This window comes from Bufo gargarizans, chromosome 1 (assembly GCF_014858855.1).
Source record: "Bufo gargarizans isolate SCDJY-AF-19 chromosome 1, ASM1485885v1, whole genome shotgun sequence".
Taxonomy (NCBI): Eukaryota; Metazoa; Chordata; class Amphibia; order Anura; family Bufonidae; genus Bufo; species Bufo gargarizans.
Window position 1 is genome coordinate 33,369,748 of NC_058080.1, and position 26,216 is coordinate 33,395,963.

Genomic DNA, 26,216 nt, shown 5'->3' on the forward strand with positions numbered 1-26,216 from the left:
ACGCTTCACCCTCTGCCCACAGATTCTACATACGGCCACGTTCATCTCGTCTGGAGGCTTATTAAATAACTGCCACACACGCCAAGTAGGTGATTTTACCCTCAACACTACGCACTGACTGAGTGGTACCACCGCTGCCTCCTTGAGCCCCTGCACCGCTACTTCCCGGGCAGGTAGGCTCCCGCGAAGCGGTTGGTCTACCCCAGGCCCGTTTGGCTACTGACCTCCCACTGCTGCCACCCTGCTGACTCCCGGCCAAGCTAGCAACTTGCTGGCTGCACCACTGGCTCACGGCAAGCTGCCACCCTCTTCTCCCAATGATGATGATGCCCCTTCGTCACCCGGCTCCCAAGTGCAATCAGCTACATCATCATCATCAAGTAGTGTCTCCATGTCATTGATGCCCTCTTCAACCGTCTCTGGGTCAGGAGCCTGACCGCTATCATCACCAGCTCCCACGCAACTCTCCTCATCCCTACTTGCCCGCCTAGCGGAGGAAGCTGCGGATGTCTCCTCCACATCTTGGCTGGTAAGTAGCTGCTGACTGTCCTCTAGTAGCTCTTCCTCACTGAAAAGTGGAGCTGAGCCTACAGCATATAATTCTTATTGCGTTGAGGGAACAGAAAAATACAGAGTCAGGTTGAGGCCTGGTGAGGGCACAAGACCTGCTCCCGGGCCATGCAACTAAGGGTTGTGTCTGACAAACCCACTGACTCTTGCCTGGGGGTGTCTAATGTAAGTTGCAACAAAGTCAAAGATCGAGTCAACCATTCAAGAAACGCTGGGTTGCTGATCACGACACGACCACTAGCTGACACCGTAAGCTCAGGCCTCTGGAAGTGACCCCTGTTGCCACGGCCCCTTACTCTGCTGCGACCTCTGCCTGCGCCAGAAACATTTAGACTTCTGTCACTCCCATGTGCACTTCTCTACCTGACATTCTGTTAGAGCAAATAACCAAATGTTAGATCAAATATTTTTTATGTTGCCAGTAATACGCGCCAAACTAGGCTGTAAAGTATCTCACTGCACCGTAGAACGGCAATTAGACCCTATTTTTTTTCTATTTTTACACAAAAGGCTTTTCAACACATAAGTGCAATTATCAAAGGTCAATGCAGTGGGCGGACCGAACCATGCATATGTTCGCCCGCAGCGGCAAACGCGAACAAGCAATGTTCGCCGGGAACTATTCGGGACATCACTACATGTGACAATATAAGAAAATAATTTCTGAATCTCAAAGAGAGAATTTTTCTGTACCTCACATTCATGTAGTCGTTCAGTCCAGGTCTTATTGGAAGTTTTCTCTTGACTTTCCTACTAAATAATTGAATATAAAATGTTCTACATGAAACTCTTTTCTCCTGTGTCCTGCAGATCAGCTATGGAGCCACCGAACACTCGTTATCCGATAGGTTCCTCTATCCACATGTCTTCAGAACTGTCCAGAATCACCACATCCACAATATGGTCATCACCAAACTGTTGGAGCACTTTGGCTGGACCTGGGTTGGGATTTTAGTGTCGGATGATGATACCGGAGAGAATGAACTGCAAATACTGACAAAGTACATGAGCGAGCACGGGATCTGTGCCGCCTTCACCATAAAACTTACACAGCAGAATGTCAATGACAATGAGCGGATTTTACAAGTTTTGAAGAATCCACAAATCAATATCATTATAATGTGTGGGAGCTTATCTGTCAATGGAGTTCGATTACTAATTTACCATTCATCTGTATCTATAGACAAAATCCTTATCCTTCCACCGTCCTGGGCTTCCAGTTACTTCATTATAGAATATCAGAACCCAGAACTGAATGGAAGTTTAGCAGTTGAATATTCATTACAAACTTTTCCAGGAGAGGAATATTTGGTGAGAAATTACAGGAAACTCCCCAATATATACCATGATGAGAATATGTGGACAATATCAGATATAATAGCAGGAGCTGGAGATAAAGATTCCTTCATTACATATAATTATACTGATATAGAGTATAATCAGACTAATACATATACTATGCCAAGTCTGAGGAATTACCTCTCGTCAGGGGTCTCTCCGCGACTGTATTATGCAGTAGAAGTCCTGGCAAAAGCTCTACATGAAATGTTCTCATTTATAAGAGACCAATATGGAGAAAACTCAATGACCAGAGTCAGACATTACACACGGAGGTTACAGCGCTACCTACAATGGATGAAGAATCCACTGGATCCAATGAAACCTTCATATTACTTTAATGAAGAGGGGGAAGCTGTACATCCATATAAGATAATAAACTGGATAATTATAAATAAGACCACACATATGGATGTCCGTAAGGTGGAAATAGGAAATTTTACACCATGGGCCACCAGTGGAGAACAGCTTCACATAAACACCCAGTCAATAACATGGAAACGGACAAAGGAGGTAAGAAGTGTTATATTATGTATGTGATTATGGACTGTCCACCCTCATCATTGTATGGGTAGCAGAATAGTGGGTGCAGCATTTGCAGCGTGCCGCACCCCTGGGGACGATCGGGTCCTAGTGTTCACGAGTGTGGTATGTTGTGTCCCTAATAGTTTGTGTCACTGTGCTCCTACCTGGATACTATCGCTCCCTAGGGATAGGCTCCATAGCAAGAAAAGAGTTGTAGTTGGTGGAGTAAGAGAACAGACTTGGTGAAGTTCAATAGTTTTACTTGAATAAACTTGTGTCATCCAAACAATACTTGATCCTTCTCTTGGCTCCAGCAATCTAGGGGTAAACTGGCAGGTAGATATGATTACTTTCTCTCTCTGCTGCTGTGCTAATCTCTGGCTTCATTCTGGTTACTGGATTTTCTAGCAGTTCTGGTACCACTGAGTGGGGTGCCTTTGGCTGTTGACCCCCTAGTAATACTCTGTCTATCAACTACAAGGGGTCGTGGTGCTTTACAAGCTGCTTCCCCTGGAAGAACCCTGCCGCAGGAGGTGGGAACACTCCCCTCAATGCCCAAGCTCTGGTCCCTTTCCAACTCACAACTAACTATTAGTGATGGTCGAACTTCCTCCGGGATGGTTTGCGAACACGAATGTGCGTTCGTGCTCAAATGTTTGCGAACCGTGTGTTCACGGCGGGCCCCATAGACTTGAATGGCAGATGAACCTGAAAAACCTTCAGGTCATATTTGCAGCCACCAAATAATTACTAGACGTGCACAAATAGTCCCACAACACGGACAGTGACACCAGATGTATTATGTGAATTTGCAATCTCCATTCATTATTTTTTTCATTGCAAAATATCGGCAATTTAATATTCGCTTATGCGCATGCGCAAAATAGGCGTGGCCTACTACAGCAAATGGTTTCCACCGACCCGAAGTTGGATGCGATCAGAAAAGATGGTTGGCAGCAATTTTCCCGATGTTGATGAAGAACTCCTCACTGTAAGTAATGTGACATTACAGCGGTGCGTTTGACTACATTCCACATGCATGTCAGAACAATCACTTTATATGCAGAGTGTTTAAAAAAAATGTGCCATTGCGAAAATCCCTACTGATGCAATTTTTCTTTCGCAGTACACACAACTTCACATTTATAAGGTCTAAGTAGATATTACTGATTGGTGCACTAAGTATTGTTGTGACATCACAGCGCTATGTCTGTAGCTGTATGTGTGGACAGCAGAGAAATAGCTATCACATGCACATTGCACATCCATTTTCCTGCCGGAAAGGAGAATGAGAAGAAGCTGGACGGTGAGCGCCAGGAGTGTGGCTTTGTGGGTTCTCATGGTGTTGCTCCCACTGGGGTCAGTGATGGGAGGCCAGGTGCCTTCTTAAGGCGGTCGTCCCTAGGTGAGTGTTGGGCTTATCGTGACTTATGCGTTGACAGCACAGGCTGCAGATGGCAACACTATTGTCAGCAGCTGACACGTTAAAAAAAAGCCCACACTGCGGAGCCATATGCCGGCGTCCTGGGAGCGCAAGATGTGACCGTGCATGGTGGATGGCTCGCTCCAGATACATTTGCAGTCTGCTTTTTGCCTCCTGTGCACAGCGAGTTCTGCCTGCTTCTCCTCCCTCTCTGCTGCTCCGTCTTTTCCTCTAAACTCCCCTCCTCTTCCTCTCGGTAAGGTCTTGGAATGAATGGGAAAATAATTCCTCTGACTCGAGTGGAGGGGCTATGGTGGTGGTGGTGGTGTCTTTGGGGTGCACACAGCAGAGAGTGAGGACGGTGCAGATACAGAGGATGAGGATGGTGCAGATACAGAGGATGAGGAGGGTGCAGAAGCAGAAAGCTGAGTGAGCCTCTCAACTAACTCTGGTGCGTCCTTTGACGTAATCGCACGCACCTTCTCCAACTTCCCACTTAGTCTCCGGCCTGGTGCACCTGCCCGACCCCCACCACCCCTGTGGAACGGCTTGCCTCTTCCTCTGCCTGTCATTTTCAAAATGACTCTGTGCCAAAGTCCCTAGAGAAGAGCAGTGTTTGTGGAAGCTGATATATGGCAGGCCTCAATCAGTTGAAGCTGGTAAAGCAGTAATTTTGTGGACGCAGGTATATGGAAAACCTCTACCGCTATTTTGTGGAAGCTGATAGATCGCAGCCCTCAATCAGTATTTACTGGAAGCATACAAATGCAATATAATATACTTTCTATGTTCGAAAGTATATTATAAGTATATCACACCCCTCAGTGCATCACACCTATCGATAGCACACCTATACCAGTCCTTAAAAGGACTTTTGTGACCCTATTAGCCAGTGTTTGGTGTCCCTAAGTTACTAACAGCCTGTCCCTGCTCCAAAATGCAACCTCTCCCTACACTGGCAAAACACAGAATGTAAAATGGCTGCCAGGTCGGGTGCTATTATAGAGTTGGGAGTGCGTCCATGTGCTGAAACATCTCAATTGGCTGTCCTGTCCCACCTGATGGATGAGTCATGGGTCAAAGTTCGGCGCAATGCAAAATAATATGGCGCATGGGAATATCGCCATATGATCACATGTTTGGCCGCCGGGCGAACCGCAAGGTCATCTCTACTAACTATATCTTCCTAGAAACCTTCCATTGGTAGGTAGGAATCTGGGGCATTACACAGGCTAGCAATAGGAATGTCGGAGTGGTAGTGTCCCTGTTGTTACAAACTTCACAATAATTTGTCCATCAAACAAATCTGAAGCTTTTGTCCTTTGTCATTTGCGTCGGACGCCCAGCACCATTTTACTGTTAATATTGGCAGGGAAACCACAAGAGAGTAAGAAGATTACATGACACTGGGAGTAAGTGGGGGGAGGGTTTGCCCTGATTGGTTCAGAGGCTGAAAGACAACCTCATCAGCCAATCAGGGGACAGTAGGTAGGGGGATGCCCTGTGGCATAACTAGAACTGACTGCTGAGCCCCACAGAATTTTTTTTAGCAGGCTTCTCACAACCCCCCCAACCAAAGATATAATGTGTATATTTTAAAGAGGACCTTTAACCGCTCCGGACATGTCTGTTTTAATATTTCCCCATATATAGTTGCAAGAAAAAGTATGTGAACCCTTTGGAATGATATGGATTTCTACACAAATTGGTCATAAAATGCGATCTGATCTTCATCTAAGTCACAACAATAGACAATCACAGTCACACAAAGAATTAAATGTTACCATGTTTTTATTGAACACACCATGTAAACATTCACACTGTAGGTGGAAAAAGTATGTGAACCCCTAGACTAATGACATCTTCAAGAGCTAATTGAAGTGAGGTGTCAGCCAACTGGAGTCCAATCAATGAGATGAGATTGGAGGTGTTGGTTACGGCTGCCTTGCCCTATAAAAAACACACACCAGTTCTGGGTTTGCTTTTCACAAGAAGCATTGCCTGATGTGAATGATGCCTCGCACAAAAGAGCTCTCAGAAGACCTACGATTAAGAATTGTTGACTTGCATAAAGCTGGAAAGGGTTATAAAAGTATCTTCAAAGACTGTTCATCAGTCCACAGTAAGACAATTTTTTTTATAAATGGAGAAAGTTCAGCACTGCTGCTACTCTCCCTAGGAGCGTCCGTCCTGTAAAGATGACTGCAAGAGCACAGCACAGACTGCTCAATGAGGAGAAGAAGAATCCTAGAGTCTCAGCTAAAGACTTACAAAAGTCTCTGGCATATGCTAACATCCCTGTTAGTGAATCTACGATACGTAAAACACTAAACAAGAATGGATTTCATGGGAGGACACCACAGAGGAAGCCATTGCTGTCCAAAAAAAACCATTGCTGCACGTTTACAGTTTGCACAAGAGCACCAAGATGGTCCACAGCAGTACTGGCAAAAAATTATGTGGACAGATCAAACCAAAATTGAGTTGTTTGGAAGAAACACACAACACTATGGGCCAGATTTATCATTAGCTCAGGTCAGAATAATGGAGTGAAAAAGTCCCCAAAAAAGTCCCAAACGCTAAAACTGCGCACAAATTTGCGACTTTTTTCTGCTCTGCACTATGCCCGCCAGTTTTCTGAAAGTGGGCGTGTTTTCTTATGTAAATTAATCTCTAGACAGATTTACTATTGGGACTATTTAAAAAGTTGCAAAAAAGTCGCAAAAAAGTCGCAATTTCCCTCCAGTAAGGACCATGCTTATCTTATGAGACTTTTTAATAGAACATGCGACTTTTTCGTAAAGATATGCAACTTTTGTAAAGCTGCTTACTGACGGATAAACTGCTACCGTCAAACCACATTTATTACAGTCTTAAAGGGCCTATCATAAAGCTGACTTGGCTAAAACTGACTTTAGCCATATGTGAAAGTGGAGTTAGCTGTCAGAGTCATGATAAATCTGGCCCAATGTGTGGAGAAAAAGAGGCACAGCCCACCAACATCAAGACCTCATTCCAAGTGTGAAGTATGGTGGTGGGGGTCATCATGGTTTGGGGCTGCTTTGCTGCATCAGGGCCTAGACGGATTGCTATCATCGAAGGAAAAATGAATTCCCAAGTTTATCAAGACATTTTGCAGGAGAACTTAAGGCCATCTGTCCACCAGCTAAAGCTCAACAGAAGATGAGTGTTGCAATAGGACAACGACCCAAAGCATAGAAGTAAATCAACAACAGAATGGCTTAAACAGCAGAAAATACGCCTTCTGGAGCGGCCCAGTCAGAGTCCTGACCTCAACCCGACTGAGATGCTGTGGCATGACCTCAAGAAAGTGATTCACACCAGACATCCCAAGAATATTTCCGAAACAGTTCTATAAAGTGGTATGGTCAAGAATTACTCCTGACCGTTGTGCACGTCTGATCTGCAACTGCAGGAAACGTTTGGTTGAAGTTATTGCTGCCAAAGGAGGGTCAACCAGTTATTAAATCCAAGGGTTCACATACTTTTTCCACCTGCACTGTGAATGTTTACATGGTGTGTTCAATAAGAACATGGTAACATTTAATTCTTTGTGTGTTATTAATTTAAGCAGACTGAGATTGTCTATTGTTGTGACTTAGATGAAGCTCAGATCACATTTTATGACCAATTTGTGCAGAAATCCATATCATTCCAAAGGGTTCACATACTTTTTCTTGCAACTGTAATAACAATTCTGGAGCATCTGTTCTTATGGCTCTGTGTTGTGCCATTCCTGTGTTATTTCTACTAGAAGTTATGAATGAATTGCTAGCAGCCTGTAGTACGGGTTCTAAGAGGTGAAAACCAGTGTGTGTGTGTGGGGGGGGGGGGGTCCCTACACAGTTTGATTCTATCCACTTAGTGCTGCCATTGTCAGTCTGTGCAGGTACATCCCCCCAACTAGTTACCACCCCTCTGTACCCTTACTGCAAACTGCTAGTAGTTTTCCTTTTGTTTTGCAAAGGAGAATATCTTTCATGCCTGTTTGTAAAAAAAAATTAAAAATTAAAATATATATATGTGCACACTAGTGTTGAGTGAGCAAGCTCGGCACATGGCGGTCCTCAGCCGAGAACCACATGAGCTCGAGCGCCATGCTCAAGTCTCCTTCCCACAATTTTCGTGGCTGCTAAGCAGCCAATGAACGTGCAGGTATGTATTGCCATCACTGCAATGCCAGCAGTCATGTTGGCTACTGGCATTACAGTGATTGGCTGGCCGGAACACGTCATCAGGTGCTATATAGATTTTGTAAAAGATTTTTGATGAGGGCCTGCAGGTGAGCTGACCATGTAAAACATAATATGCAAGGGCCTGCAGGTGAGCTAATCCTATAAAACATTATATGTGAAGGCCTGCAAGTGAGCTGACCCTGTAAATCATTGTAGGTGAGAGCCTGCAGGTGAGCTTACCCTGTAAAAGATATTAGGTGAAGGCCTGCAGGTGAGCTAAAACTGTAAAACATTATATGCAAGGGCCTTCAGGTGAGCTGACCCTGTAAAAGATTTTTGGTGAGGGCCTGTAGGGGAGCGGACCATGTAAAAGAATTTTGGTGAGGGACGGTGCTGGTGAGCGGACCATGTAAAACATTATATGCGAGGGCCCGTAGGTGAGCTGATCCTGTAAAACATTATATGTGAAGGCCTGCAAGTGAGCTGACCCTGTAAATGATTGTAGGTGAGAGCCTGTAGTTGATCTTACTCTGTGAAAAATTGTAGGTGAGGGCTTGCAGGTGAGCTGACCCTATGTTATCTTGCCGAGCTCCAAAGTTACCACCAAGTTACGGACATTATCAGACACAACCATGCCTGGTTGTAGGTTGAGTGGCGAGAGCCACAGCTCAGTCTGGTCTCTTATCCCCTGCCATAGCTCTGTGGCGTTGTGCTGTTTGTCCCCTAAGCATATCAGCTTCAGCATGACCTGTTGCCGCTTCCCCACTGCAGTGCTACACTGCTTCCAGCTACCGACTGATGGCTGACTGGTGCTGCACTAGCAATGAACGAGCATGCTCGGCCGAATACCTGTTCGGCTCGAGCATCGCTATGCTCGGCACATGGCTGTACTCGGCCGAGGACATGTGCTCAAGCGTCATGCTCGAGTCTCCTTCCCGCAAGTTTTGCGGCTGCTAAGTAGCCAATAAACATGCAGGTAAGTACTGCCATCACTGTAATGCCAGTAGTCATGTTGGCTACTGGCATTACAGTGATTGGCTGACCGGAATGCGTCATCGGGTGCTATATTGCACCCGATCACGCAGTTCGGCTCATTGCAAGTCAGGGAGAGCTGCGATTAGGAAGGGACAGATAGTGTAAGGAGATTGTGATTGCAATATATTCCAGTAAATAATGTTTCACAGACCCAAAAGCCCTTTTAAGGACTATTGTGTGTGGTGGCAGCAATTTAATTGTACAAAGTAGTACTCGATTTTTTTTTTTTTATTATACTTTGCAAAATAGTGATTCTTTTGCTATATAAAAGGTGTCTGTAGTGATAATCTATCCACTATTTTGCTGTCAATGGTGTAATTCGTGAATTGTGTGATCTGCATTTCAATACCTTGTGTGGTTGTCAGGCCTAGATATAGGGAAAACATTAAAATACAGAAAACTATTTTTCTCCCATAATCTGTCCAAATTTTTGCTGTCAACGGTGTAATCCGTGAATTTTGTGATGTGTGCTTCAATACCTTGAGTGGTTGCCAGGCCATATATAGGGAAAAAATAAAAATCCAGAAAACTATTTTTTCCCCATAATCTGTCCAGATTTTCACCTTCAACGGTGTAATCCGTGAATTGTGTGATCTGCGCTTCAATATCGGTGAGCTAACCCTCAAAACATTATTCAGAATGGCCTTCTGATCAGCTGACCCTTTAAAACATCATTTGTGAGTGCCTTACGGTCAGCTGACCCTCTAAAACATCCTTTGTGAGTGCCTTCCGGTCAGCTGACCCTAAAAAACATTATTTGCGAGTAACGTCCAGTCAGCTGACCCTAAAAACCATTATATTTGAGGGCCTACAGGTAAGCTGACCCTCAAAACATTATTTAGAATGGCCTTCTGATCAGCTGACCCTTTAAAACATAATTTGCGAGTGCCTTACGGTCAGCTGACCCTCTAAAACATCCTTTGTGAGTGCCTTTCGGCCAGCTGACCCAAAAAAACATTATTTGTGAGTAACTTCCGTTCAGCTAACCCTAAAAACCATTATATTTGAGGGCCTACAGGTAAGCTGACCCTCAAAAACATTATATATAAGGTCCTGCAGGTGAGCTGACCCTCTAAAACATTATATGTGAGGGCCTGCAGGTGAGCTGATCCTCTAAAACATTATATGTGAGGGCCTGCATGTGAGCTAACCCTCTAAAACATTTTATGTGAGGGCCTGCAGGTGAGCTGGCCCTAAAAACCATTATATGTGAGGGCCTGCAAGTGAGCTGACCCTCTAAAACATTATATGTGAGAGCCTGCAAGTTAGCTGATCCTAAAAAAAATTATATGTGAGGGCCTGCAGGTGAGCTGACCCTCTAAAACAATATATGTGAGGGCCTCTAGGGGAGCTGACCCTCTAAAATATTATATGTGAGGGCCTGCAGGTGAGCTGACCCTAAAAAAAAAAATATATGTGAGGGCCTGCAGGTGAGCTGATCCTAAAACAAAATTATATGTGAGGGCCTGCAGGTGAGCTGACCCTAAAAACCATTATATGTGAGGGCCTGCAGGTGAGCTGACCCTGAAAAACATTATGAGCGAGGGCAGCCTAAAAAGCAAGTTTATATGATGGAGGAGGAGGAGAAGGATGAGAAAAGGAAGATTGTACCATATAACCTTTTTTGTGGTGGCAAAGGTGCATGTGAATACAGTGTATTGAGTACATTATAATCCACACATTTAAAGTGCCTTTATGTTCAGCCTCTTTCCTCTGGTGGAGTAGAGAAGTCAGGGGCAATTCAGGCCTTGTTCATTTTTATAAGAGTCGACCTGATAGCATTTTAAGTTGACAGGCGGATGCGCTTATCAGTTATTATGCCCCCAGCAGCAACAAATACCCGCACTGACTATACGCTGGTGGCAGGCCAAGCCAGCACCTATGACGCGTAGAGTGCCAGTTTGTGTCACTTGTCCAGCTTGGACAACCAATAGTTGTAGGGCACAGAGGGATCACTGAGGACGCTGATACGGTCTGTTATGTACTCCTTCACCATCTTCAAAAAATGTTCCCCACTTGTGACATTAAGGCCACGCATCAGGGTGAAGGTGCTGGTGAAGCGTCATGAAACTGTCCCAGGCCTTGAAATTTTTTATCCTGCCTCGGTTGGAACTGCTGTGTGTTCATCTCCCTTCCTGGGCTGTAAAGGAACTATGTACTCTGCCGTCAGTGTTGTCAGCTTTAAATTTTTCCGCATTGACATTCTGTTCTATTATTAATATGGTTTGTGGTTGTATTATTGTTGGTATTATTATTGTTATTATGGTATATAGTTGTAAAATATGTTATGGTTATTTGGTTATTTATGAATTAATTAACAAGTAGAGTTGAGCGAACACCTGGATGTTCGGGTTCGAGAAGTTCGGCCGAACATCCCGGAAATGTTCGGGTTCGGGATCCGAACCCGATCCGAACTTCGTCCCGAACCCGAACCCCATTGAAGTCAATGGGGACCCGAACTTTTCGGCACTAAAAAGGCTGTAAAACAGCCCAGGAAAGAGCTAGAGGGCTGCAAAAGGCAGCAACATGTAGGTAAATCCCCTGCAAACAAATGTGGATAGGGAAATGAATTAAAATAAAAATTAAATAAATAAAAATTAACCAAAATCAATTGGAGAGAGGTTCCATAGCAGAGAATCTGGCTTCCCGTCACCCACCACTGGAACAGTCCATTCTCAGATATTTAGGCCCCGGCACCCAGGCAGAGGAGAGAGGTCCCGTAACAGAGAATCTGTCTTCATGTCAGCAGAGAATTAGTCTGCATGTCATAGCAGAGAATGAGGCTTCACGTCAGCCACCACTGCAACAGTCCATTGGCATATATTTAGGCCCAGCACCCAGGCAGAGGAGGGAGGTCCCGTAACAGAGAATCTGTCTTCATGTCAGCAGAGAATTAGTCTGCATGTCATAGCAGAGAATGAGGTTTCACGTCAGCCACCACTGCAACAGTCCATTGGCATATATTTAGGCCCAGCACACACACAGGCAGAGGAGAGAGGTCCCGTAACAGAGAATCTGGCTTCATGTCAGCAGAGAATCAGTCTTCATATCATAGCAGAGAATCAGGCTTCACGTCACCCACCACTGTAAGAGTCAATTTTCATAAATTTAGGCCCAGAACCCAGGCAGAGGAGAAAGGTCCCGTAACAGACAATCTGGCTTCATGTCAGCAGAGAATCAGTCTTCATATCATAGCAGAGAATCAGGCTTCACGTCACCCACCACTGTAAGAGTCAATTTTCATAAATTTAGGCCCAGAACCCAGGCAGAGGAGAAAGGTCCCGTAACAGACAATCTGGCTTCATGTCAGCAGAGAATCAGTCTTCATATCATAGCAGAGAATCAGGCTTCACGTCACCCACCACTGTAAGAGTCAATTTTCATAAATTTAGGCCCAGAACCCAGGCAGAGGAGAAAGGTCCCGTAACAGACAATCTGGCTTCATGTCAGCAGAGAATCAGTCTTCATATCATAGCAGAGAATCAGGCTTCACGTCACCCACCACTGTAAGAGTCAATTTTCATAAATTTAGGCCCAGAACCCAGGCAGAGGAGAAAGGTCCCGTAACAGACAATCTGGCTTCATGTCAGCAGAGAATCAGTCTTCATATCATAGCAGAGAATCAGGCTTCACGTCACCCACCACTGTAAGAGTCAATTTTCATAAATTTAGGCCCAGAACCCAGGCAGAGGAGAAAGGTCCCGTAACAGACAATCTGGCTTCATGTCAGCAGAGAATCAGTCTTCATATCATAGCAGAGAATCAGGCTTCACGTCACCCACCACTGTAAGAGTCAATTTTCATAAATTTAGGCCCAGAACCCAGGCAGAGGAGAAAGGTCCCGTAACAGACAATCTGGCTTCATGTCAGCAGAGAATCAGTCTTCATATCATAGCAGAGAATCAGGCTTCACGTCACCCACCACTGTAAGAGTCAATTTTCATAAATTTAGGCCCAGAACCCAGGCAGAGGAGAAAGGTCCCGTAACAGACAATCTGGCTTCATGTCAGCAGAGAATCAGTCTTCATATCATAGCAGAGAATCAGGCTTCACGTCACCCACCACTGTAAGAGTCAATTTTCATAAATTTAGGCCCAGAACCCAGGCAGAGGAGAAAGGTCCCGTAACAGACAATCTGGCTTCATGTCAGCAGAGAATCAGTCTTCATATCATAGCAGAGAATCAGGCTTCACGTCACCCACCACTGTAAGAGTCAATTTTCATAAATTTAGGCCCAGAACCCAGGCAGAGGAGAAAGGTCCCGTAACAGACAATCTGGCTTCATGTCAGCAGAGAATCAGTCTTCATATCATAGCAGAGAATCAGGCTTCACGTCACCCACCACTGTAAGAGTCAATTTTCATAAATTTAGGCCCAGAACCCAGGTAGAGGAGAAAGGTCCCGTAACAGACAATCTGGCTTCATGACAGCAGAGAATCAGTCTGCATGTCATAGCAGAGAATCAGGCTTCACGTCAGCCACCACTGCAACAGTCCATTGTCATAAATTTAGGCCCAGCACCCAGGCAGAGGAGAGAGGTCCCGTAACAGAGGATCTGGCTTCATGTCAGCAGAGAATCAGTCTGCATGTCATAGCAGAGAATGAGGCTTCACGTCAGCCACCACTGCAACAGTCCATTGGCATATATTTAGGCCCAGCACACACACAGGCAGAGGAGAGAGGTCCCGTAACAGACAATCTGGCTTCATGTCAGCAGAGAATTAGTCTGCATGTCATAGCAGAGAATGAGGCTTCACGTCACCCACCACTGCAACAGTCCATTGGCATATATTCAGGCCCAGCACCCAGGCAGAGGAGAGAGGTCCCGTAACAGAGGATCTGGCTTCATGTCAGCAGAGAATCAGTCTGCATGTCATAGCAGAGAATGAGGCTTCACGTCAGCCACCACTGCAACAGTCCATTGTCATAAATTTAGGCCCAGCACCCAGGCAGAGGAGAGAGGTCCCGTAAAAGAGGATCTGGCTTCATGTCAGCAGAGAATCAGTCTGCATGTCATAGCAGAGAATCAGGCTTCACGTCAGCCACCACTGCAACAGTCCATTGTCATAAATTTAGGCCCAGCACCCAGGCAGAGGAGAGAGGTCCCGTAAAAGAGGATCTGGCTTCATGTCAGCAGAGAATCAGTCTGCATGTCATAGCAGAGAATCAGGCTTCACGTCAGCCACCACTGCAACAGTCCATTGTCATAAATTTAGGCCCAGCACCCAGGCAGAGGAGAGAGGTCCCGTAACAGAGGATCTGGCTTCATGTCAGCAGAGAATCAGTCTGCATGTCATAGCAGAGAATCAGGCTTCACGTCAGCCACCACTGCAACAGTCCATTGTCATAAATTTAGGCCCAGCACCCAGGCAGAGGAGAGAGGTCCCGTAACAGACAATCTGGCTTCATGTCAGCAGAGAATTAGTCTGCATGTCATAGCAGAGAATCAGGCTTCATGTCAGCCACCACTGCAACAGTCCATTGGCATATATTTAGGCCTAGCACACAGGCAGAGGAGAGGTTCATTCAACTTTGGGTAGCATCGCAATATAATGGTAAAATGAAAATAAAAATAGGATTGAATGAGGAAGTGCCCTGGAGTCCAATAATATATGGTTATGGGGAGGTAGTTAATGTCTAATCTGGACAAGGGACGGACAGGTCCTGTGGGATCCATGCCTGGTTCATTTTTATGAACGTCAGCTTGTCCACATTGGCTGTAGACAGGCGGCTGCGTTTGTCTGTAATGACGCCCCCTGCCGTGCTGAATACACGTTCAGACAAAACGCTGGCTGCCGGGCAGGCCAGCACCTCCAAGGCATAAAAGGCTAGCTCTGGCCACGTGGACAATTTAGAGACCCAGAAGTTGAATGGGGCCGAACCATCAGTCAGTACGTGGAGGGGTGTGCACACGTACTGTTCCACCATGTTAGTGAAATGTTGCCTCCTGCTAACACGTTGCGTATCAGGTGGTGGTGCAGTTAGCTGTGGCGTGTTGACAAAAGTTTTCCACATCTCTGCCATGCTAACCCTGCCCTCAGAGGAGCTGGCCGTGACACAGCTGCCTTGGCGACCTCTTGCTCCTCCTCTGCCTTGGCCTTGGGCTTCCACTTGTTCCCCTGTGACATTTGGGAATGCTCTCAGTAGCGCGTCTACCAACGTGCGCTTGTACTCGCGCATCTTCCTATCACGCTCCAGTGCAGGAAGTAAGGTGGGCACATTGTCTTTGTAGCGTGGATCCAGCAGGGTGGCAACCCAGTAGTCCGCACAGGTTAAAATGTGGGCAACTCTGCTGTCGTTGCGCAGGCACTGCAGCATGTAGTCGCTCATGTGTGCCAGGCTGCCCAGGGGTAAGGACAAGCTGTCCTCTGTGGGAGGCGTATCGTCATCGTCCTGCCTTTCCCCCCAGCCACGCACCAGTGATGGACCCGAGCTGCGTTGGGTGCCACCCCGCTGTGACCATGCTTCATCCTCATCCTCCTCCACCTCCTCCTCATCCTCGTCCTCCTCGTCCTCCAGTAGTGGGCCCTGGCTGGCCACATTTGTACCTGGCCTCTGCTGTTGCAAAAAACCTCCCTCTGAGTCACTTCGAAGAGACTGGCCTGAAAGTGCTAAAAATGACCCCTCTTCCTCATCCTCCTCCTCCTCCTCCTGGGCCACCTCCTGTTCCATCATCGCCCTAAGTGTTTTCTCAAGGAGACATAGAAGTGGTATTGTAACGCTGATAACGGTGTCATCGCCACTGGCCATGTTGGTGGAGTACTCGAAACAGCGCAACAGGGCACACAGGTCTCGCATGGAGGCCCAGTCATTGGTGGTGAAGTGGTGCTGTTCTGTAGTGCGACTGACCCGTGCGTGCTGCAGCTGAAACTCCACTATGGCCTGCTGCTGCTCGCACAGTCTGTCCAGCATGTGCAAGGTGGAGTTCCACCTGGTGGGCACGTCGCATATGAGGCGGTGAGCGGGAAGGCCGAAGTTACGCTGTAGCGCAGACAGGCGAGCAGCGGCAGGATGTGAACGCCGGAAGCGCGAACAGACGGCCCGCACTTTATGCAGCAGCTCTGACATGTCGGGGTAGTTGTGAATGAACTTCTGCACCACCAAATTCAGCACATGCGCCAAGCAAGGGATGTGCGTCAAATTGGCTAGTCCCAGAGCTGCAACGAGATTTCGCCCATTATCACACACCACCAGGCCGGGCTTGAGGCTCACCGGCAGCAACCACTCGTCGGTCTGTTGTTCAATACCCCGCCACAACTCCTGTGCGGTGTGGGGCCTGTCCCCCAAACATATGAGTTTCAGAATGGCCTGCTGACGTTTACCCCGGGCTGTGCTGAAGTTGGTGGTGAAGGTGTGTGGCTGACTGGATGAGCAGGTGGAAGAAGAGGAGGAGGAAGCCGAGAAGGAGGAGGTGGCAACAGGAGGCAAAGAATGTTGCCCTGCGATCCTTGGCGGCGGCAGGACGTGCGCCAAACAGCTCTCCGCCTGGGGCCCAGCTGCCACTACATTTACCCAGTGTGCAGTTAGGGAGATATAGCGTCCCTGGCCGTGCTTACTGGTCCACGTATCTGTGGTTAGGTGGACCTTGCTACAGATGGCGTTGCGCAGTGCACACTTGATTTTATCGGATACTTGGTTGTGCAGGGAAGGCACGGCTCTCTTGGAGAAGTAGTGCCGGCTGGGAACAACATACTGTGGGACAGCAAGCGACATGAGCTGTTTGAAGCTGTCTGTGTCCACCAGCCTAAATGACAGCATTTCATAGGCCAGTAGTTTAGAAATGCTGGCATTCAGGGCCAGGGATCGAGGGTGGCTAGGTGGGAATTTACGCTTTCTATCAAATGTTTGTGAGATGGAGAGCTGAACGCTGGCGTGTGACATGGTTGAGACGCTTGGTGACGGAGGTGGTGGTGGTGGTGTTGGTGGTACATCCCCTGTTTGCTGGGCGGCAGGTGCCAACGTTCCTCCAGAGGCGGAGGAAGAGGCCGAGGCGGCAGCAGCAGAAGAGGCCGAGGCGGCAGCAGCAGAAGAGGTAGCAGGGGGAGCCTGAGTGACTTCCTTGGTTTTAAGGTGTTTACTCCACTGCAGTTCATGCTTTGCATGCAGGTGCCTGGTCATGCAGGTTGTGCTCAGGTTCAGAACGTTAATGCCTCGCTTCAGGCTCTGATGGCACAGCGTGCAAACCACTCGGGTCTTGTCGTCAGCACATTGTTTGAAGAAGTGCCATGCCAGGGAACTCCTTGAAGCTGCCTTTGGGGTGCTCGGTCCCAGATGGCGGCGGTCAGTAGCAGGCGGAGTCTCTTGGCGGCGGGTGTTCTGCTTTTGCCCACTGCTCCCTCTTTTGCTACGCTGTTGGCTCGGTCTCACCACTGCCTCTTCCTCCGAACTGTGAAAGTCAGTGGCACGACCTTCATTCCATGTGGGGTCTAGGACCTCATCGTCCCCTGCATCGTCTTCCACCCAGTCTTGATCCCTGACCTCCTGTTCAGTCTGCACACTGCAGAAAGACGCAGCAGTTGGCACCTGTGTTTCGTCATCATCAGAGACATGCTGAGGTGGTATTCCCATGTCCTCATCATCAGGAAACATAAGTGGTTGTGCGTCAGTGCATTCTATGTCTTTCACCGCTGGGGAAGGGCTAGGTGGATGCCCTTGGGAAACCCTGCCAGCGGAGTCTTCAAACAGCATAAGAGACTGCTGCATAACTTGAGGCTGAGACAGTTTCCCTGGTATGCATGGGGGTGATGTGACAGACTGATGGGGTTGGTTTTCAGGCGCCATCTGTGCGCTTTCTGCAGAAGACTGGGTGGGAGATAATGTGAACGTGCTGGATCCACTGTCGGCCACCCAATTGACTAATGCCTGTACCTGCTCAGGCCTTACCATCCTTAGAACGGCATTGGGCCCCACCATATATCGCTGTAAATTCTGGCGGCTACTGGGACCTGAGGTAGTTGGTACACTAGGACGTGTGGATGTGGCAGAACGGCCACGTCCTCTCCCAGCACCAGAGGGTCCACTAACACCACCACGACCATGTCCACGTCCGCGTCCCTTACTAGATGTTTTTCTCATTGTTATGGTTCACCACAACAACAAATATATTATTTGGCCCAATGTATTGTATTCAAATTCAGCGGGATATAAATTTGAGGCCTAGTATTTAGGCGCTGGGTGACCGGTATGGATTTACTAACAGAATTAGACTTGGAAATGCACAGAAGCGTGTGTGTGAAGTTATTCTGAATGACCCAATGTGCACCTTGAATATTATATACCCTTTTTGGGATAGATTTCAAATAGCTCTGATATAGCAGAAACCACTAAATTATGAAATTGCTAAATTGGGAATTGTACTTCAACCCAGAACAAAAAATGTGCTTTGACGGGCACTAAATAACTTTCCCAGCTACAACAGGACAGCGGTAACGAGAGATTTAGAGGGATTTAAATTTGAGGCCTAGTATTTAGGCGCTGGGTGACAGGTATGGGTTTAGTGACAGAATTAGACTTGGAAATACACAGTAGCGGGTGTGTGTGAAGTTATTCTGAATGACCCAATGTGCACCTTCAATATTATATACCCTTTTAGGGATAGATTTCAAATAGCTCTGATATAGCAGAAACCACTAAATTATGAAATTGCTAAATTGGGAATTGTACTTCAACCCAGAACAAAAAATGTGCTTTGACGGACACTAAATATCTTGCCCAGCAACAACAGTACAGCGGTGGGTAACGAGAGATTTAGAGGGATTTAAATTTGAGGCCTAGTATTTAGGCGCTGGGTCACCGGTATGGATTTAGTGACAGAATTAGACTTGGAAATGCACAGAAGCGTGTGTGTGAAGTTATTCTGAATGACCCTATGTGCACCTTGAATATTATATACCCTTTTAGGGATAGATTTCAAATAGCTCTGATATAGCAGAAACCACTAAATTATGAAATTGCTAAATTGGGAATTGTACTTCAACCCAGAACAAAAAATGTGCTTTGACGGACACTAAATATCTTGCCCAGCAACAACAGTACAGCGGTAACGAGAGATTTAGAGGGATTTAAATTTGAGGCCTAGTATTTAGGCGCTGGGTGACAGGTATGGGTTTAGTGACAGAATTAGACTTGGAAATACACAGTAGCGGGTGTGTGTGAAGTTATTCTGAATGACCCAATGTGCACCTTCAATATTATATACCCTTTTTGGGATAGATTTCAAATAGCTCTGATATAGCAGGAACCACTAAATTATGAAATTGCTAAATTGGGAATTGTATTTCAACCCAGAACAAGAAATGTGCTTGAACGGACACTAAATAACTCGCCCAGCTACAGCACTAGGGACAGATTTAGCTGGATATAAATTTGAGGCCTAGTATTTAGGCGCTGGGTGACCGGTATGGATTTAGTGACAGAATTAGACTGGGATATGGCCAAAAAATAAACAGACTATTGCTGGTTAAATGCACTTGGTGTGACAGCTTCACCCTGATGTAGGCTTTAGCCAAAAAACAACCACACCATTGAGGGTTAAATGCACTTGGTGACAGGCGCAGCTTGCCCCTGATTTTGTATATGGCCAAAAAATGAACAGACTATTGCTGGTTAAATGCACTTGGTGTGACAGCTTCACCCTGATGTAGGCTTTAGCCAAAAAACAACCACACCATTGAGGGTTAAATGCACTTGGTGACAGGCGCAGCTTGCCCCTGATTTTGTATATGGCCAAAAAATGAACAGACTATTGCTGGTTAAATGCACTTGGTGTGACAGCTTCACCCTGATGTAGGCTTTAGCCAAAAAACAACCACACCATTGAGGGTTAAATGCACTTGGTGACAGGCGCAGCTTGCCCCTGATTTTGTATATGGCCAAAAAATGAACAGACTATTGCTGGTTAAATGCACTTGGTGTGACAGCTTCACCCTGATGTAGGCTTTAGCCAAAAAACAACCACACCATTGAGGGTTAAATGCACTTGGTCGCAGCTTGTGCTGGCGCACCACAAGACACAAAATGGCCGCCGATCACCCCAGAAAAATGAGACTGACAAACGGTCTGTGCAGCCTAAAAACAGTGAGCAATTGAGGATCAGCAGCTCAATGATCCACAGCTGCAGATCGATCAGTTAATCAAGTCCTTTGGAGGAGTTAATCTGCCTAATCTCGCCCTACTGTCGCAGCCGCAACCTCTCCCTACGCTAATCAGAGCAGAGTGACGGGCGGCGCTATGTGACTCCAGCTTAAATAGAGGCTGGGTCACATGGTGCTCTGGCCAATCACAGCCATGCCAATAGTAGGCATGGCTGTGATGGCCTCTTGGGGCAAGTAGTATGACGCTTGTTGATTGGCTGCTTTGCAGCCTTTCAAAAAGCGCCAAGAAAGCGTCACAAAAGCGCCAAGAAAGCGACGAACACCGAACCCGAACCCGGACTTTTACGAAAATGTCCGGGTTCGGGTCCGTGTCACGGACACCCCAAAATTCGGTACGAACCCGAACTATACAGTTCGAGTTCGCTCATCCCTATTAACAAGCCATGCCATTGGTTTACCTTCACTCTCGTGTGTTATGTTTTTATTTATATTAATGTATAAGTTTGGGATTTTTGTTGTGCATGGGACATATATGCTGTATGATTGCAATGTGTGAGCTTGCCAAGCTCCAAATCTGCCAACAAGTTATAACCATTATGAGACACAACAACCAACCATGACTGGTTGTAAGTTGAGTGGCGAGAGCCACAGCTTAGTCTGGTCCCTTATACCCTGCCATAGCTCTGCGGTGGTGTGCTGTTTATCACCTAAGCAAATGAGTTTCTGCACGGCCTGTTGCCGATTCCCCACTGTAGTGCTACACTGCTTCCAGCTACTGACTGATGGCTGACTGGCGCTGCAACATGAGAATTCTAGGTCTAGGAGGGGTGTTGGGATGTTGGGGTGGGATGTCCTGGAGAGGTGTTTGGGTGGAAGCTCTGGAAGAGGTGGGAGGTCTGAGAGGTATATGGGGGTGGGAGATCCGGGAGGGGAGGCCCATAAATTGTTTTTGCTATGGGGCCCAGTCATTTCTAGCTACGCCCCTGCCAGGCACCCTCCCCTCTTTAGAGCAGGATGTGCCTAGTTCTCTCCCATTGACTTCCATTATACTCGGCTGTTCGGCTGAGCACACAAATATAGCAATGTGTTCGGGCCGAACACCCGAACACCCTAAAACTTTTGTGCTCAATCATCACTAATCTGCACATGTCTCTCACTGACTGTGAAATGATTCCTCTCACTGTCCTTTCCCTGCACTTGTAACTTTCACTACACTAGTACATCACTTTTCTCCTTTTTTTCTTTTAACAATTAGTTTATTTAAATAATGTGATTTGTTACCACGAAGAGTAAGGAAATTTGCATTCATTCGGAATCAAATTTTTCCTGAAATTTGGAATGAATTTGACTTTGTCAGCTTCGATTCGTTCAACTCTAGTGACCATATAGCTCTAGAGTTGAACGAAGATGTCCTTCTGGGAGAAATATTTCCTTCCGTGGACCTTCCATTGCGGTGTACCATTGGCCACAAGTTTTCTAATGGCCTCCGAGTCCACCAGTTTATATGGCAGTAGTTGGCGGGCTAGCAGTTCCGACAAGCCATAATAGGGTTATCCAGCGTCATCAACTTTTTACGCTTGAACATTTGGGCCACAGGAGCCTGCCTTGTGCCAGATGAACGCAAAGACGGCGCAGTGTAAGGTGGAGTGGAGGAAAAATGGGAGGAGAGAGGAGAAGGATAAGGAGAAGAGGCAGGACATGGAGCGCCAGGAGTGTGGCTTTGTGGGTTCTGACGGCGTTTCTCCCACTGGGCTCGGTGATAGGAGGCCAGGTGCCTTCTGGTGGTCGTCCCTAGGTTAAAAAAAGCTCACACTGCGGAGCCGTGTGCCGGCGTCCTGGGAGCGCCAGATGTGACCGTTCATGGTGGATAGCACGCTCCAGATACATTTGCCGTCTGCTTTTTGCCTCCTGTGCATTGCAAGTTCTGCTTGCTTTTCCTCCTTCTCCTTCCTATCTGCTGCTCCGTTTCTCCCTCTGAAATCCCCTCCTCTTCCTCTCTTGTGGGCACCCATGTGATGTCCATCGACACATCATCATCGTCTTCACCACCACTGACATTAGAGATCTCGGAGTAGGCAGCAACAGCGGGGACCACCTTCCTTGGGCTGATCTGGGTACTGTTGTCAGATTGCTGGGTGGCGGCAGCTGATACTTCCTCTTCCTCATCCGATGCCAAGATTGGCTCTGCATCGGTAAGGTCTGGGAATGGATGGAAAAATAATTCCATAGACTCGAGTGAAGGGGCTATGGTGGTGGTAGTGGTGGTGTCTTTGGGGGTTCACACAGCAGAGAGGGAAGACTGTGCAGATACAGAGGATGAGGAGGGTGCAGAAGCGGAAGGCTGAGTGAGCCACTTAACCAACTCTGGTGCGTCCTTGACATAATCGCACGCACCTTCTACAACTTCCCACTTAGGCTCCGGGCTGGTGCATCTGCCCGACCCCTACCACCCCCTGCGGAACGGCTTACTTCTTCCTCTGCCGCTCATTTTCTAAATGACCCTGTGCCAAAGTCCCTAGAGAAGAGCAGTATTTGTGGAAACAGGTATATTGCAGGCCTCAATCAGTATTTTGTGGAAGCAGGTTTATAAAACCCCATAATCAGTATTTTGTAGAGGCACTTATATCCCACCCCTCAATCATTATTTTGTGGAAACAGGTATATAGATCCCCTGAATCAATATTTGGTAGAAGCAGGTATATCCCACCCCTCAATCAGTATTTTTTGGAAACTAGTATATAGAACCCCTGATTCAATATTTTGTGGAAGCAGGTTTATCGCATCCCTTAATCAGTACTTTGTAAAAGCAGGTGTATCACAGGCCTTAATCAATATTTGGTGGTAGCAGGTGTATCACACCCCTCAATCAGTATTTTTTGTAAGCAGGTATATAGAACCCTTTAAGCAGTATTTCGTAGAATTAGGTAAATCGCACTCCTCAATCAGTTTTGTAGAAACAGGTATATAGAACCCTTGAATCAATATTTTGTGGAAGCCGGAATATCGGGCCCGCAGGTATATAGAACCCCTTAATCAGTATTTTGTAGAAGAAGGTATATCCCACCTCTCAATCAGAATTTTGTGGAAACAGATATATAGAACACCTGAATCAATATTTGGTGGAGGCAGGTATATCGCACTTGTCAGGAATATGGATTGTTATTTACTGGCAGCCCTGATTGTCACTTGATTCACCTTTTTGTCAGTCCACATGCAAATAGGCTCTCACTCCACTACCTCTGCCATATGACAAGCAGATGTTTGAATTCCACAGGGGGTCCTAGCTCAAAGGATGCCCCAGGTGGATAGACTCACACCTCTTCCAGCAGCTAGGAGCCAGGCCAAGGTAACAGGAAGGATTTGTCAGTATGGGGTCCCAGCCCTTCCCCAGTTCAATCAGATTAGCAGACATATTGGTGCCGGCGAGTTATAAGGGATTATGAATCGTCCATCCATCCCAGGCAAAATTCGGTTATATTTTTGCGATCCTGGGGCAAAGCCAAACATCCACGTAGTCCTGGCTTGAGGCTAGGATGCCCGGGCGGGGAGATATCCATATCTCCCTACAGAAACCATAGAGCGGCACCATGTTTGGACTATAGTTGTAGCCGGAACCCAGGCATATCCGTTTGTCCCCGAACCATCTTCCTGTGACCTTCTGGACTGGAGCTATAAACCCTAAAGTGTTTTGTGGGTCATTTTCAGCCAGTCCAGCAGAGGGTGTGTGTGGACCATCCCAAAGGCTGGGAGGGGAGGGGCCGGCTACAGGTTAATAGGCTTGTGCCAGCAAGCGGGCGTGTCTTTTCTCTGAAAGGGGGTCACATCGTGCAATGTGTTTAGAGGGACCTGCAACCGGCTGACATCACTGCCTCCGACTTGAATACAGAACTCATCACTACTAGTGATGTCCCGAACTATTCACCGGCGAACAGTTCCCGGCGAACATAGCTTGTTCGTGTTCGCCGCGGCGGGCGAACATATGCAATGTTCGGTCCGCCCCCTATACATCATCACTGAGTAAACTTGGACCCTGTACCTCACAGTCAGCAGACACATTCCAGCCAATCAGCAGCAGACCCTCCCTCCTAGACCCTCCCACCTCCTGGACAGCATCCATTTTAGATTAATTCGGAAGCTGCATTCACAGTGAGAGGAGGGACAGTACTGCTGCTGCTGATTCAATAGGGAAAGCGTTAGCTAGGGCAGTGTTCTGTGTCCACAGACTCATCTGCTGTAAGGACAGCGTCCTGACAACACCCCAAAAAGCCCTTTTCAGTCTGCTTTTTTTATTTTATTTTTAAATATATATATATATATATTGCAGTTGCCTGGCTGCCCGTGTGTGAGAGGCTGCAGGCTCAGTCACAGACAGCACTGTGTGCACACCATTCATACAGGGTGTGACAGAAAATACCTTGCAGATAAAAAATAATTATATTTAATATTTTTCTGTGATATAATCACATTTGCAAGCCCGTGTGTGTCAGGCCCCCACACATACTGTATTGTGTCCACTGGCTATTGGCTGGTTCGGCCTGCACTCATAACGTTACAGGGTGTCATTCACCCAAATACCTTGCAAATAATAAAAATTCTATTAAATATTTTTCTGTGATATAATCCAAGTTGCAAGCCAGTGTGTGTCAGGCCCACACAGACTGTACTGTGCCCACTGCCCACCACTTATATAGGGTGACACAGTACTTTGCACGCATAGTACCACTTATCTAAAAAAAAATGACAGGCAGAGGCAGGCCACCCCGCAGGGGCCGTCGTGGTCGTGGTGCTGTGATTTCCACTGGCCCTGGAATAATGCCCAGTGTTCAGAGGCCACGTACCCTGAACCCAAAACATTCATAGAAAATAGTTGACTGGCTTACACAGGACACCCAATCTTCAACAGCTTCTGCTAAGAACCTTGACGCACCATCCTCCTCCAGCTCAGCTTTGGTCACCTGCTCTCAAGTTACCACTCTCCCGCCCGCCGCCACCACCACCACCACCATCACAGCCACCACAGCCGCTTCACGTGATCCCTCAGAGGAGTTATTTACACATCAGTTGGATGAAATTAGTGATGCGCAACCATTATTGCCAGGGGATGTAGATAACAGGGATATGTCTCAGTCAGGCAGCATCACACACATGGACGTACAGTGTGATGATGATGTTGTACCCGCTGCTGCTTCCTTTGCTGAGGTGTCAGATACAAGTGAAGTGGTTGATGACGATGTGTCCGTGGATGCCAAGTGGGTGCCTGCTCGAAGAGAAGAAGAAGAGGGGGAAAGTTCAGATGAGGAGACAGAGAGAAGGAGGAGACGAGTTGGAAGCAGGGGGAGGTCGTCGCAAGGAGCTAGTGGCACAGTCAGACAGCATGTATCGGCACCCGGGGTCAGCCAGACAGCACGCCAATCAACCCATGCTGTTGCCACCACCAGAATGCCGTCATTGCAAAGCTCAGCAGTGTGGCATTTTATTTGTGTATCTGCCTCTGACAACAGTGATGCCATTTGCAACCTGTGCCAAAAGAAACGGAGTCATGGGAAGTACAACACCCTCCTCGGTACAACTGCTTTGCGTAGGCACATGATTTCAAATCACAAACGCCAATGGGATCAACACATGAGTACAAGCAGCACACAAGCTCAAAGCCACCATCCTCCTCCTGGTCCAGCATCTTCAGCCACGTCAACCACTGCTGTCCTCCTTGCCCCCTCTCAACCACCCGCCACTCCGCCTCTCACCTTCAGCAGTTCCATCTCATCTGCCCACAGTCAGGTGTCTGTAAAGGAAATGTTTGAGCGTAAGAGTCACAGAGTCACCCCCTTGCCCGGCGTCTGACAGCTGGCTTGACGGAACTCTTAGCCCGCCAGCTTTTACCATACCAGCTGGTGGAGTCTGAGGCCTTCAAAAAATTTGTCGCTATTGGGACACCACAGTGGAAGGTACCCGGACGATTTTTTTTTTCAAAAAAGGCAATCCCAAACCTCTACTCAGTGATTGAAAAGGAAGTCATGGCATCTCTGGCATACAGTG

At 47.1% G+C, this 26,216-nt stretch overlaps 1 protein-coding gene across 1 annotated transcript in view; it reads left to right on the top strand.

The window, feature by feature from the left end:
* Positions 1 to 26,216, top strand: part of LOC122924362 (vomeronasal type-2 receptor 26-like) — a 200,240-nt gene that overhangs the window by 33,646 nt on the left and 140,378 nt on the right. The window contains exons 3-4 of the mRNA XM_044275386.1: positions 1,381 to 1,881; positions 2,332 to 2,421. Coding sequence (XP_044131321.1) covers positions 1,381 to 1,881; positions 2,332 to 2,421 — 591 coding nt within the window. The remainder of the gene's footprint in view (positions 1 to 1,380; positions 1,882 to 2,331; positions 2,422 to 26,216) is intronic.